Below are 13,640 nucleotides of genomic sequence, written 5' to 3'. Positions count from 1 at the left end.
ACCACAAAAATACAACTGAAGTCACATTTTCAAACAAAAGCAAAAGAAATCAAGCCTTTTTTTTCTTCGTTCTTTGTGATGGTGTTTCCTGGCTTGCATAAGCGGTATAATCATGAAGCTGTTGTTGTTGTTGTGCAGCGTGTCAGCATTTGAGGAGATGATTGAGCCGTATCGCCTGAAGGAAGATGACATGGAGCAGGATGCAGCTGAAAGGCTGAAAAACAGCGAACCCTGGAGGATCACTGACAACGAACTGGAGTTGTATCGCGCCAAGGTTGGCATACTGCTAATCACTGTTACTCAGTATCTTTCTTTGTATTGTCATTTTTGTTATATCATTCAGTACCTTTGCTGCACAAGAAAAAGCCAGGGAAGTGTATGCTTCACTAAATCAGTGCAGCTTGCATAATTTTAACATGTTCTATAAACAGTTAGTGTGGAAAAAGTTCCGTGTAAGCCTTAGTGTGGCGCTGTGAGCTGGACTGCTCTCTCCGAGTCAAGCATTGCAACAACTTGATAGATATCTGGTAAGCTGATACCTGAATGTTTGAATCTCTTTGTTTTGCTCTTCAGACTAATCGCCAGATCAGACTCAACGAACTGCTGAAGGAGCACTCAAGCACAGCCAACCTCATCGTCATGTAAGCTGTGTGTGTGTGTGTGTGTACATGTTTTACTTACACTGTGGGGACAAAAATCTGTTTACACAGTTACACGTGGAAACTCACCTTCTTTATTGGGACAAAATGCAGGTCCCCATAACATAAATGATTGAACTTTAGGGACAAGACTTGGTTTAAGGTGAGGTTTGGGTTAGGGAAGTTATGGTTATAGTTAGAGTACGTCTCCAGGAAAAGACTTTTTTGCTCCAATTTGGGTAAAGACTTTGGGCAAGGATGTTTGAAAGACAGATGAACATGTTGCATAAGATGTAACTGCACATGGAAATGGAAATACATGGCAACAAACAGATTTCACGTGCTTAGGAAGCAACCACAAAGATGTCGGTATGCTTTGAATAAATAAGTTTATATTAGTCTGTCCTCCTTCAGTGGAGATTTTCTGTGTAATTTGCTTTTTCAGCATACACGCTATGCACTTCTCAAGCCGTTCGATCTCAACTGATGTAAAAGCAACTGGTCTAAATAACTTGTTTTCAGCTGGATGAGCGCTCTTAGAGACAGGAATCATTACAGAGCGGAAACCTTTTGAATATCCAGTGACTCTTAAAAAAATAGGACACTGTGCTGCTGTTAGCTCTTCAGCACAGTGTCAAATTCTGTCAGGTCGCATACTTTTCTTTGACATGTTTAAAAAGATACTGAACTCATTGTGAATTGGCCAGCAGTCTTTTCTCAGTACACTTGGTGGTGCTTCAAGATTTCATGCACTAATAATGACAAAATTTCAAACAATGTCTAATAGGATAAAATGGCGACGTGATGACATTTTATATCCAAAATATCTTCATTGTGACATCATAATGTTTTCTTTCACATTTCGTTTCACATTTGGTCACATACTGAATTGTTGACACTAATCTTGGGTGTCTTGGGTGTTAAAACTGTGCTGATTATATATGTCTGTACGTCTGTTTGTCTGTCTGTCTGTCTGTCTGTCTAATTAATGATTCCATGCATATTGTTGTGTCTTTTGTTTTATTTATGTAAAATTTAATCAGTTTAAGTTCTTCTTGTACTGACACATGGTAAACATTTTATAGCTGTTTTGGGGTTTTAGAGAAGCTTATCAAATTCTCTAAGGTATCAAAAAAGTATTAGTTTGATATCAGTACTGAAGCTCTGGTATCATATTGTTACTAGTTTAAGTGAATTCAAATGAAAATGGCCCCCACTAGGGAGGCACGGTGGTGCAGTGGTTAGCACTGTCGCCTCATAGGTTCAAATCCCGGTCTGGGCCCTTCTATGTGGAGTTTGCATGTTCTCCCTGTACCTGCGTGGGTTTTCTCCGGGTTCTCCGGCTTCCTCCCACAATCCCAAAAACATGCACATTAGGTTAATTGGCTACTCTAAATTGCCTCTAGGTGTGAGTGTGTGGTTGTCTGTCTTTGTGTGTTGGCCCTGCGATTGACTGGCGACCAGTCTAGGGTGAACCCCGCCTCTCGCCCGTAGTCAGCTGGGATAGGCTCCAGCTCCCCCGCGACCCTGACGGATAAGCGGTATAGAAAATGGATGGATGGCCCCCACTAATTATTGCCTTCTCTTTTTCTTTTTTCCCTCTTTCTCTTTGCAGGAGTCTGCCATTGGCCAGGAAGGGGGCAGTGTCCAGCGCTCTGTACATGGCCTGGCTGGAGGCCCTGTCTAAGGACCTGCCACCCATCCTCCTGGTGCGCGGCAACCACCAGAGTGTCCTCACTTTCTACTCTTAAATACACAAGAAAATCAAAGTGTTTAAGTGTCACATCCACTTCTGCTTCTGGGAGAAGACCCACATACACATCCCAGTTCCAGTCCAAACCCAGAGGTGCACCACATACACTCCAGAGACGGTAGAAAACACAGCCACTGATGGAAACAATGATGGTAATCTGAATAAAGTTGAAGGGGGTGGTATTGGGTGAGATGTGTAAAAGTGATGGAGGAATGTAAGGGTTGGGGTGGAGGGTGGTTGTAAGGTTGACCACGCTGCTCCCTCTTTCTATTTATTCCCAGATGTCTGAATTTTTCTCTTGTAGCTCTAGTTTCTTTTCATTTCATCATGATTTTTTTTTTTTTTTTTTTGTCAAAGTTGATTTCTCTCAGGCTCCAAAGCAGTTGTGCACCATGTCCACAATGTTCTCATGACATGGAATATCTTTGATGTCATACTTGTTAACTGGACCAGTTATTGTGTTTGTGATGCAGCAATAATCACCTGTTGTTTTCCTTAAATATTGGGAGAGAACCATGCAGAAAGCTTTGCAACACCGTCTAAAGCCTTATGGATGTGCCTTCCAGTTCAATCAGATTAAATAATTATAATCTCTATCTAGAATAACAATATTACCTGTAATATTAGTATATATTGATTATAATAGTTTCATTGGGTTTTAAATGTGATTTTTTTTTTTCCTAGTTGAAGCATTGTATTTATGCAAGTGGATTGCATGAACTTGTGAAGGGCATCCACTTGATTGCATAAAAACTTTGCCTTTTTCTCTCTCCTTGACCCTAATCAGTGTGTTTATTTTCTGTCATTTCTTTATTCACTTTTGAGTCTTCCGTTTTAAAGCTGTGGAATATTCACTCAGCTACTTGACACGAGACACAAGTTATTTTTTTAGGCATTTTGCCTAAAAAATGATTACATGGGTCTTAAATTTAAGATCTTGCTGTTTGTCAGAAAAGATGTGAACGTAAGTTTTCCATCAGCCTTGTCAGGTGGAAAGACTGTCTCTCCCATGTAGCTGCTGATTGACTAAATTATTTCTTTAAACTGTTTTCCTGTCCATGTGTTACGGTTCTTTGCCTGAAAAGAAACAGCTCAACCCAACAAGCTAGTTAAAACCTTGCCTTAATGCTAGAATTATCAATTGTCATGAGTTCCTTTTCTCTTATAAGCCATACTGGCTGGACGGTTTGTGGGTAAATGTAGATAGGTATCCATTAGTTACATGTTAGGAGGAGCATTTCAGCACAACTGTCTTTTGTACTGTATATGCGTCTCGGCTTTCTTCCCATAGCCCACCTGCATTAGTCTGTGACAGTGCTTACTGTAGGCCTACGTGTTACTGCTGAAGTGATCAGTGTACAGATTGCAACTCTGCCAGTGTGATAACCACGTCAGTCACGAGTTAGGCCACCTATCTAGTTGCTTCTGTGTCTGAGTGTATGATGGACTACTGGTCTCCTATTCCCTGAAAGCCTAAACGGGCGCAGAGAGTGAGCAACACGCAAGCTTAAAACTGAAAGGCATTTGCTGGCAGGAAGAATGTGACGTTGGAATGTGGAAAGGCTGAGTGAAGATAAACCTCTATGCATATGACCTGTAGCATATGTTCTTGTAATAAAAGTCCATCGTTCCTTCATATGAAAGGATCTACTTGCCTCAGTTCATCTAAAGAGTGCTTAAGCCATGTTCCTTTCCTTTACATTAATTCTTTCCTACAAGAAAACTGGCATGTAGGCTTATGAGGGTACCATGGCTCCAAGAAAAGCCATATATAGACCATGTCAGAGTTTTAAAAACTGATTCTAAACAGGTCAGCTGTGTTCCCCTAACAAGATTATAGAGAATGTTGACTTTGCCATATTATATTTACTTAACTACACAGCTCTGACCCAACTGTTCTTGTTGGAGTGAAGTTACATTTTCTCTAAAGGAGTGTTGAGACTGAATGCAAATTAAAATGTGTAAGTGCTGCTATATCTAATAAAAGAAAAAAAATCACACTGGACGGCAAAAATTTGAGTGAGTTGCGATCCTTAACATGCTCCCCAAAATAAATACATAAATTTACAAAAAAAAAAACATGCTCATCCTAAATCATGGACTGTTGAAACAGCTAAGTCAAATTTGCATGGATAACATAGCCAAAAATTTGTGTTCAGTCTGACCACACCTTATGGTTGGCTTAAGTAGTGCCTGTGTATCTATTGGAGTGCACTCCCCTGAAATATATAAGACAGAGTCATAGAATAGAATAAGCAGGATGTTTGTTGAAAGGTCATCAAAAAAATAAAAAATAAATAACTGCACAGCTAATTGTGAATTATCCCATTATTAATATTAAAAACTGCCACAAAACCAATGGAATAAAACAGGGTTCTTTGTTTATAATGTGTTTCACTTCCTGTTTCCCCCCCTGAAAGAGGCAGGTTTAGTCTTTAGTTTGTTACTTTCATGTTCTTGTCCTTTGTTCCCCTTCATATCTATCACTGGATGCAATTCAACAGGAATGTGACACGATGCTTAGGTTAGTTGAATGTACTGTATAATATGAACACTACCGCTAGGAGCTGGTCGGTCCTTTGGTTTTCCGTTCTCATGTTTATGATTTGTTTCCTGCATAGATTGCAGTTAGCACAGTGCAGTGTACTGTGTGTCAGCTTCATTGTGTTGTATAGCAGCATCCTATAGCTCATCACTCTGTGCTTTTATGAGTGTATATAAGCATTCAGTATATCCACATTAACTATATACACTCTCATGGTCACAAGTGTATTTTATATACAAAGCAAAGCATGTACTGGGTGAGAAACTATAAACTTTGTAGGACTATCTTTGTAGGACTATCCCTGGTTAAGTTAAAATGCCACAATATCTTCGTAGTTCATTGTTAGTGTAAGCAGAGGTCTTTGGGTCAGGATTCAGAACTATGAAAAACCCTCCCAAACATGGCACATATATATATATATAGCTTTTCAAAAGAACAGACCAAATCCAAAATAGACCAGAGCGTAATTAAACCACATCCAAAACACGGTTGACCCGAACTGACCCAGAACTTGAAGAGCCCCCCTCACTCCCGTTCGTGTGTTAGACATGATGCAAGCAGACGGAGATCCTTCCTTCAGTTTTCAACAAACCAAAGGGATCAGTAAATGTATGTACTGTGTGTTGTGTACTGTAAAAAAATGACAAAATTAAGTTTATCTGACCCAAGCAATGGACTAAAAGTCAAGGTATCTCCACTGCTCCTCTGCTGTTTTGATTTTGGCGTTTTTTTTTTTTCCAAATCTGTTTCTTGATGGTAAGCAGACTTTATGAAAATGCAACACTAAATCACTGTAGTCGGTAGCATTCCTAAGTTACAGTTTGACTGACATCTAAAACAAAATGTATAAATCAATGTACATTGATTTCTTGTACAGCAACTGCTAAAAGAATATACTATGACAATTTGCATCATATATCGTATAATTTGTCATTTTGTCGGTAGGCATTTTGAACAGCACAGGTTTCAAAACTTTGGTGAACTAAAGGAAGATCGTGACATCAGAATCAGAGTTCCTTCATTTATCCCCGAGGGGAAATTCTTTTTTTTTTTTCTTTCTCAGAATCAACATGACATCTACGTGGGGACACTGTTAATAGTGATAACTTATAGTGTAATGTAACAAAATGAATGACTGTATTTTTAAAGTTTGTTCAAATGTTTTGCTGTGAAGCAATCCTTCACATTTACTGTTACAGAGCAACAGCATAACAAATAAGAACACGGGTTACTCTATATTTGTATAGTACAGAACATATATATATGCCTATGTATACACCCATATATAAATGTATCAGTCTCAGCTGGAGTGGATCTTTGATGTCACATTAGGTGAAACAAAAAGCCCCATCACATTTCCAACCAAATACTGGTGTTTGTGTTGTTTTCTTCATTCACATCCTGGTACAGATTCTAAAGCCTGTCAGCCTGACGATACTACTGTGCTCTGCTGATGAAACCAAACGTCACCTCATGTCAGCCACCGTGTCATCATGTGACATGTCCTAATTGTTGTATGTATTTTCTGCCAAAGCCGCATTCCTCTCCAGTTCCTATCTCATGTGTCGACCAGCGATGATCTGATGAACTGGTCAACCTTGTCCACACTTGGAAACGTTAACTAACTTGTAAATAAACTTATTAGTCTGATGACATAAATTAAGGGAGAGGAATAATTAGGTGGAATTTCAACATGGAGAGGATATTTATTTTAGTTTAGAAATTTTCTCTGCTTTTTGTCTTAAATATATTGGTTTTGCTTGTAAGTTAATTTGCATGTTGATTTTTTTTCCTTTATTATTTTGTTACCTTTTGATTTTAGCAAATTGTGTCTTTTTTTTCTCTCTTTTTGAGTCTGTATTTCTATCTTTTCAATGCCTTTTGAAGAAAAGACGTAACAAAAGCAGATCAAACCTGTTTTCTCCTGCTTACACACAGATGTGGATGGAATCGACCCAGCTGGTTGAAGCAGTAATGTTTTGATACACTGTACTGTTAACAGTCACAGATATGCTTTTTTCTAACATTTTAACATTTATGATTACCAATACTTTGTACATCTTTATTGCAATAAATAAATCAAATGAAATCAGTCACATTTGAAGTCTCCTTTTGTCCTCTGTATTATTCATGCTGTTACTGAAAGAGAATTCAGTTGGAAAAAAGCAGAGTGGGTACGATATGTTTGTTAGGTAACCACTTTAATGATTTTGCCTCTTGAAATTGCTTAACATTGTTAAATTAACTTAACATGCACAGCAACAATCAACCACAGTTAAGATTTACAAAAGAAAAAAAAAATCCATATACTAAAACTTAAAAATGTGTTCACTCCACTTAAAGAATAGAAGAAGAATCAGCTTTATTGGCCGTATATTTTAACACACACTGAATTTTTTTTCTGCATTTAACCCATCCTTGGTTGAACACACATGCAAAACCACACAGCAAATTACATGCAAAAAACAGGAGCTATGAGCTGCCATGTCAGGCACCCAGGGAACAGTTAGGGGGTTAGGTGCCTTGCCCAAGGCCATGTCAGCTGTTAATAATGGAAATGTTTTCTAGTGACTAAATTACTAAATTAGTAAAAAATTAAAATTATCAAATTGGATTAAAAAAAAGGTTGTGATCTTGAGATAATGGAAAAATGGGGTAATGAAACCTGAAAAGAGCTCAAATCTATAAAAGGTAGGGTTCACTGCCCTCAGTCATTGTCCACATGGATATGGTTGGGTCTGGTCAGGTGTGTGTGCACCTGTAACCACAGCCACCATTGATGCCATAGTGTACTGACACTGACGCACTGAAATCATTTTGTGGTCAATAAAAACTATATTTTCAGTTCTTGTGTAAAGCCTCTGGAACGGTTTCTGTCATCATTTATGTTATTTTCAAGAGTTTTGCTTTGCTGTATTTGTTATCCATAGAAGGCCTAGCAAAGCCACACCCTTCAAATATAGATCTTTGGCAAGTGAGCAGTAAAGCTGTAAACAAGCTTTAAGACAGTTCTTCAGTGACCTCATGAAGCTGCTATGTCTGTGTTTTATATCTGGATCAGGGTTTCCACTACTATAGAGAACATAATACGGAGTCAGTATAAAGTAGAATTTCATGGAGGAAAGAAAGAAATATTTATGTAAGGTCAAAACAGTACTCAAGCACAACCTTTATTTCACTACTGGTCATTTGTCTGTATTTGGTAGTTTGGCGTAGAACCAGATATTTCATGGTCCCCAGAGGGTGTGAGCCAGTTGTGTAGCTAAAATATGTCCACTATTCTCCAGACAGTTTTCTAGCTAAGTTCACTGAGAACAGAAAAATATATGACAACAACATATAAAGAGGTCCTCTCTCTCTCATCCCAACCGGTCAAGGCAGATGGCCGCCCATCTTGAGCCGGGGTCTGCTCTGAGGTTTCTGCCTTCTAAAAGGCAGTTTTTCCTCGCCACTGTCGCTAAGTGCTTGCTCAAGGGGGAATGTTGGGCTCTCTCTATTACAGTTTAATTAAAGAGTTTGGTCTAGACCTGCTCTAATTGGAAAGTGTCATGAGATAACTTTTGCTGTGAATTGGCGCTATATAAATAAACTGAATTGCATTGAATTGAATTGAATTAAAGTTGTACTAAGGAATGGCAATGTTGTCATCAATCAGTTTTTTTTCTGTAGAACCATAACTGGTGCTATGATAACAATAAGTACAGCACAAATGGACAAAATTATCAAAGAAAGAATTTTACAAAGTCTTTTTCTTTTGTGTTCTGCTTCTTTCTTCTTCAGTAACGAGTCAAATCCTGGTGTGTAAAGATCCTCGAGCCAGAAGTTCAGATCTTTGGGAGTCTTCTCTTCTTCCTAATGTATGAAAACATATGAAACATCACCATCTGCAAATAAACACTGTGACTCTTGTTGTTAATGCTTTTAATACTCTTAATACCAGTATGTATTAGTTTGCAACCTGCCTGCTACCTTTATGTTTGTCATCTTTTAGACAAATATTAGATTTAAGAGAGCTGTTGATGAAATGAATTTACTGTAACTTTCATTTTACATAAGTAAAGTTACTGAACCCTTGTCGTTTCCATTTAATGGAATCAACTTTTCCTATTTTCCGTTGTCACTTATATCATAATAACAAGAATGTATCCCGAGTAAGGGTTAATCTTATAACTTGCGTGTTAATAATTACAAGTGGCTGACTGATAACACCAATGTTGTCAAAGCAGATTAGAACAATTGAAAAGAGTGAGTAAAAGACACGAGTTATTTCAATGAGAAATGAATATGGGATGGCAGTGCTGCATCATGACCCCTTTAATCACAACATTCAGAGAAAGAACTCATCCAGCAGTTGAATAATGATTCCAGACTGAAGTAGTAGAGACATCATACTCACTGTCACATCAGAAAAGAGAAAAAGATGGGATATAAATGCATAATTAAGTTGAGGAAACTGCGGAAAAGTGAAGAGGTAAAACATAAGAGGCAGTACAATACAAATGTACAAAAACCAATGTCATTAACTCCTTCTTCTGATCGAGTTCTTAAGTTAAGTTCTTAATCTTTTAACTGTCTTAAGTATCAACAAACTAAAGATTTTCATTTGTACAAAACAAAGTCATATTCAGGAAAGAAAACCTCTTCTTTCTTTATCTTGATCAGTATCTCAGCATATGAAGGATACCAGTGTGTCTATATGTGAATGTCTATCATATGTTTTTATAGTAACTGTATTAATTTATCATAAAAAAAAATCAGAAATAAATAACACAATAACAATAATTATATGTATTATATAAATATATATTTATTATATAAATATAATTATTAATGCTTTAATATATTAGTGCAGTGTAGGCATTTACTAACTAACTAGTTTCAAAAATATATTTTATTATATGTTTCAGTGTTTCAGAATTCACTATACAGACATGCTTAAACTTTTCTTTGTAAGGTGGAAATAATCAGAAACTGATGATAGCCACATATATGACTTTCCATTAACTTAGCTGACCCAGAAATTCTTGTCAGTATTCAAGCATTATTTAAACTAGGCTACTTTAACCCTGGTTCTCTGAGTAGCAAGAGAGAGGTGTCTGTGGGATATGCCCCCTTGCATAATCACAGCAGCATTTCTGTGAGTGTGGCAGCCCTAAGTGGCTTGCAGTTGTGGTTTCTGCATTATCATCATCACTACTTATTCAAAATTAGCACACCTTGTTTCATTTCACCCAAGCAACAAGTAGGGTGTTCTCAGTCAGTGGATCTCAGTCATGCTACTCAAAGAACCAGGTTTACGGAAGTAACTTATAGTCCCCTTTCAAAGCATTTGTTTCAATGCAGATATTCTGGATGGAAACCCCCAACTAAATGGTGTCTAAGAAGTCACAAGATCCGTAGTAGAAGTGCCAGCAACCCAGCCCAGACCTAAAGCATGATAGCATTCACTATCCAGCCAGAGAGTCTTTACTTAATGATGGGTTTGGCCTTTTGGGGCTTAGCACATGACACAAGCAGCTAAGTCCTTTTCCTGAACACCCTTTTTCTCTCTACAGAAGTGTGTAGAGCACAAACTGGGCACAACATGTAGTCACTGCTCCTCTGTAGAGCGGCTGCTACGCTGCTAGGTTCGATGGTGAGCATAGATTGACCACCCTAGGGATGAAATCAGGATTAGGTTTCAAGGTCACGCCGAGGATACCAGGGATGAACCGCATACAAGCAGGATTCACAGACAGAGCATGATTATCACTCACATGTTTATCTATTGCTAAATCAAACGGCAAAGATACTTTACAAGATTAAATTTCCGTACTTATATCTTCAAGTGACTCAAAATGTTGCCTGGTGAGTGACCAGTGGGAAGACAGTCCCAAGAAAGAGACATTGGCTTGGAAAAGGACAACAGTCTCCTTCAGCACCCTTCATAAAAGGAAAAACAAGGGGATTCGGCCTGTTGGTTTACCGAGATAGCAGCCAATTAAACTTTGACAGTAGGAGTTGCCTTCTTGTTGCCAAGTAGATGCTGAACAAAACTGCAATATCTAAACATGTGCCCCAGCAGACCATTCCTCAAACACTATTCACTTACAGTCACTCACAAGAGACTTGTAGGGCGATGCTCTATCATTCTGAATTGTGTTGAGGACTCTCTGTGATAGCTCAGTACTCCTCAAATTAAACCTCTCATAGCCCAGGCCCAGAGGGTGAGCAGCTCCAGATGGGGATGAAATATCTGCCTCAGTGAAAAGGTCCCTGCTCTGCGTGAGGGGCCACAGGGGGGCTGCAGAGGAGCTGGTTCACTTCTGCCAGCCAATGCATTAATGCCTTTCAAGGTCAATCAAGGCTAGTGGGGGAAAAATGTATTGTGGAACTCGTAACAACTTGCATGCAAGCATGTCCACTCCCAGTAGAGCACTCTGGTCATGCAGGGAGGAGAGCAATGGGCATCATCACCTTTCCCTTGATGCAAATAGGTCCACAGTCTGTGGCCGAACTATGTCCAAATCTGATCCACTACGGCTGGGTGCATCATCCATTCTGCGTAAAGACAACAGTTCTGCATCCAAATTCAGCGCTTTATTTACTTGTTTGTAGGCCCAAAGCAAGATCTGTAGAAATCCAAACCACAAACCTTCTTTCTACCAATCAGCAAACAGAGCTCACAACAGACTATACATGGGAACTTAATGACAAAACCAACAAAACCAACCCCCACTTCTTTGCTAAAATAGTTGGCCAGGTTTTCTGTGTGTCAGTTGATTTGTGGCAATTTGATTAAACCATACGTTATTTAGAAATATGTGTCATGCAACCAGAATATGCATGAGTAATTAAGAAAGGAAAATCATGAAATTAGATGAGCAATCAATACAGTATATCCTTTGATCTATCAAACTGTCTTTTTTGTCTTTGCACCAGTCCATCACCTGGACACTCATTCATCTTGTCAGTCATCCACAGCCACTCTTACTCTCCACAAATTACCTTTAAAAAATCTGCAAGGTTGCCATGGATTGTTTGTGTGTCATACTCTTTGACAGTCCAGGAAGGCTTGGATTTGTTGTCCACTGCATCCATCGATATTATGGGCATGTACAGAGGGTTCCTTTTAATGTTGGACTTCAGAGTGACTGGAGTGATGTGCTTCTCTAGATATCTATCCACAAACACCACAGGAGTGCCCTCTGGGGATGGAAGAGACCTGCTTTCAGCCTTCACCCTTCCCTCTCTCTGTGGAAACAATGAGACTTACATTTGAATTCTCATCAGGTCCTCCTTTAGGCTTTGAACACTTCCTATAGACAGAGAGGAGATACATGCTGAAGATAGATTATACAGAGTGTCTGAATGATATTTTTTTAAATAAACAATGACAATTTTATTTGGACAAAATTTCTTTCATTTTTACAGGATTCTTGTGTTTATGCTTTTACTCTCTTATTTCATCAGTGCAGCTCAGAATAACACTTATGATTAATCTGCAGTTGGAAATAAAAAGTATATCTGTTGATTTCTATTTTAATTTATTATTTGTGGCAATAAGTGCAACATTTTGGTCAGATGAAGCTTATCAGTGTTTAGATTTAGATCAACAGCCAAAGCCAACAGCCCTTTTCTCAATCCTCTCTCAGAATTGGGCACCAATTCTCATGAACAACTGCACATTTCTAATACGCAGGTGACCTAATTTTAAGAAATCCATCCTCACTTTCGAACTTTTTTGCTTCAAGAAACAGCCTTACATCACTATAAGTATATCACATATTAAAAATACTTATGATCAGAAAAAAAAGATAGCTGCTTAAAGATCATTCAAGTAGACAAAAATTACTAAGTGCACATTATAAAGAATGTATTTGGGTATATGTGTTTTGAAGAATATTTACAAAACCAAATTCAAGTCACGTCAAAGGGGAGAACCACAGACTCAAAAGCAGATGAACATATAGTAAGACTGTGACATGGTCCATACCTGCGAGTAGACCTTGTTCTGCCAGTGTCTCTGACTGGACATTAACGCCCCCACCTGAAACATGCCGTGTGTAGCCGGCAGCATCCCAACGTCCAGCTGAAGGAACTTCTCTGGGTGGTTGTTGTTAGGTAGAACAGAGATGTCCATCTTCGCTCTGTTGCTCCATCCACACTGACTGCTTCACCTGCCAGCAGCCTGGCTGGATGCACATGCACACTACAACTTGCAGGCTCTGTAATAATTCACGAGGAGCAAGATATTTATGAGCCTGTATCACTTGCAGGTGTGCGTAACCCAACCTGACCATTATGGGCCTGGTGCTGGGAGCCAGCATTGTAGTGTAGGGCTGATAGGGAGAGAGGGAGGTGGAGGCCGAGTATCTGTGCTTAGTGCCATACTGAACTCATCACTCATATATACAAAACATATAAAATATGATGCTTAGTTACAGATGGAACTATGCAAAGTGACATAGAAATCAAGCTGAACTAAGTTTCTATATCTGGAATAATTTTGAGTTTGGACTGTTGGTGAACAAAATTTGTGAAGGTGTTGGTCTTGGTATCCCGAATTTCCCTCAATAAAGTATCTATCTATCTATCATATATAATATTATAACCCCAAATTTTTCTGCATGAGTACTTGTGCTGCTAGCACTTCAGTCCACAGCAAGATGAGAGATGACTAATCAACTGATGACTTATCAAAACAATTTCTGAATTATATTGA

General features: G+C 38.6%; 2 protein-coding genes across 3 annotated transcripts in view; one reads left to right on the top strand and one right to left on the bottom strand.

The window, feature by feature from the left end:
• Window positions 1-4,470, top strand: part of slc12a2 (solute carrier family 12 member 2) — a 50,526-nt gene extending 46,056 nt beyond the window's left edge. For both annotated transcript variants that reach the window (XM_046375130.1, XM_046375129.1), the window contains 3 exons: window positions 139-274; window positions 574-641; window positions 2,254-4,470. In XM_046375130.1, coding sequence (XP_046231086.1) covers window positions 139-274; window positions 574-641; window positions 2,254-2,389 — 340 coding nt within the window. In that variant the 3' untranslated portion in view covers window positions 2,390-4,470. The remainder of the gene's footprint in view (window positions 1-138; window positions 275-573; window positions 642-2,253) is intronic.
• Window positions 4,471-8,584: 4,114 nt separating this feature from the next.
• On the bottom strand, window positions 8,585-13,445 carry LOC124052108 (major intrinsically disordered NOTCH2-binding receptor 1-like homolog). The gene is made up of 4 exons (XM_046376030.1): window positions 12,895-13,445; window positions 12,648-12,685; window positions 11,924-12,186; window positions 8,585-8,779 (listed from the first exon to the last, which is right to left on the bottom strand). The coding sequence occupies exons 1-4, from the start codon at window positions 13,056-13,058 to the stop codon at window positions 8,588-8,590; spliced, it is 657 nt and encodes a 218-aa protein (XP_046231986.1). The 5' UTR covers window positions 13,059-13,445; the 3' UTR covers window positions 8,585-8,587.
• Window positions 13,446-13,640: the final 195 nt, after the last annotated feature.

Source organism: Scatophagus argus, chromosome 20, assembly GCF_020382885.2.
Source record: "Scatophagus argus isolate fScaArg1 chromosome 20, fScaArg1.pri, whole genome shotgun sequence".
In the NCBI taxonomy this organism is placed as follows: domain Eukaryota; kingdom Metazoa; phylum Chordata; class Actinopteri; family Scatophagidae; genus Scatophagus; species Scatophagus argus.
The sequence above is the reverse complement of the archived record's forward strand: the minus strand, read 5'-3'. Positions and strand labels throughout refer to the sequence as shown.

What these genes read in the sequence shown, in the direction of transcription:
- LOC124052108 (XM_046376030.1), bottom strand. Translation starts at nt 13,058, where the DNA reads ATGGACATCTCTGTTCTACCTAACAACAACCACCCAGAGAAGTTCCTT. An exon ending in CAGGTATGGACCATGTCACA is followed by an intron (nt 12,686 to 12,894) that starts GTCTTACTATAT and finishes ATATACTTATAG; the next exon opens with TGATGTAAGGCTGTTTCTTG. An exon ending in TGAAGCAAAAAAGTTCGAAA is followed by an intron (nt 12,187 to 12,647) that starts GTGAGGATGGAT and finishes TTCAAATGTAAG; the next exon opens with TCTCATTGTTTCCACAGAGA.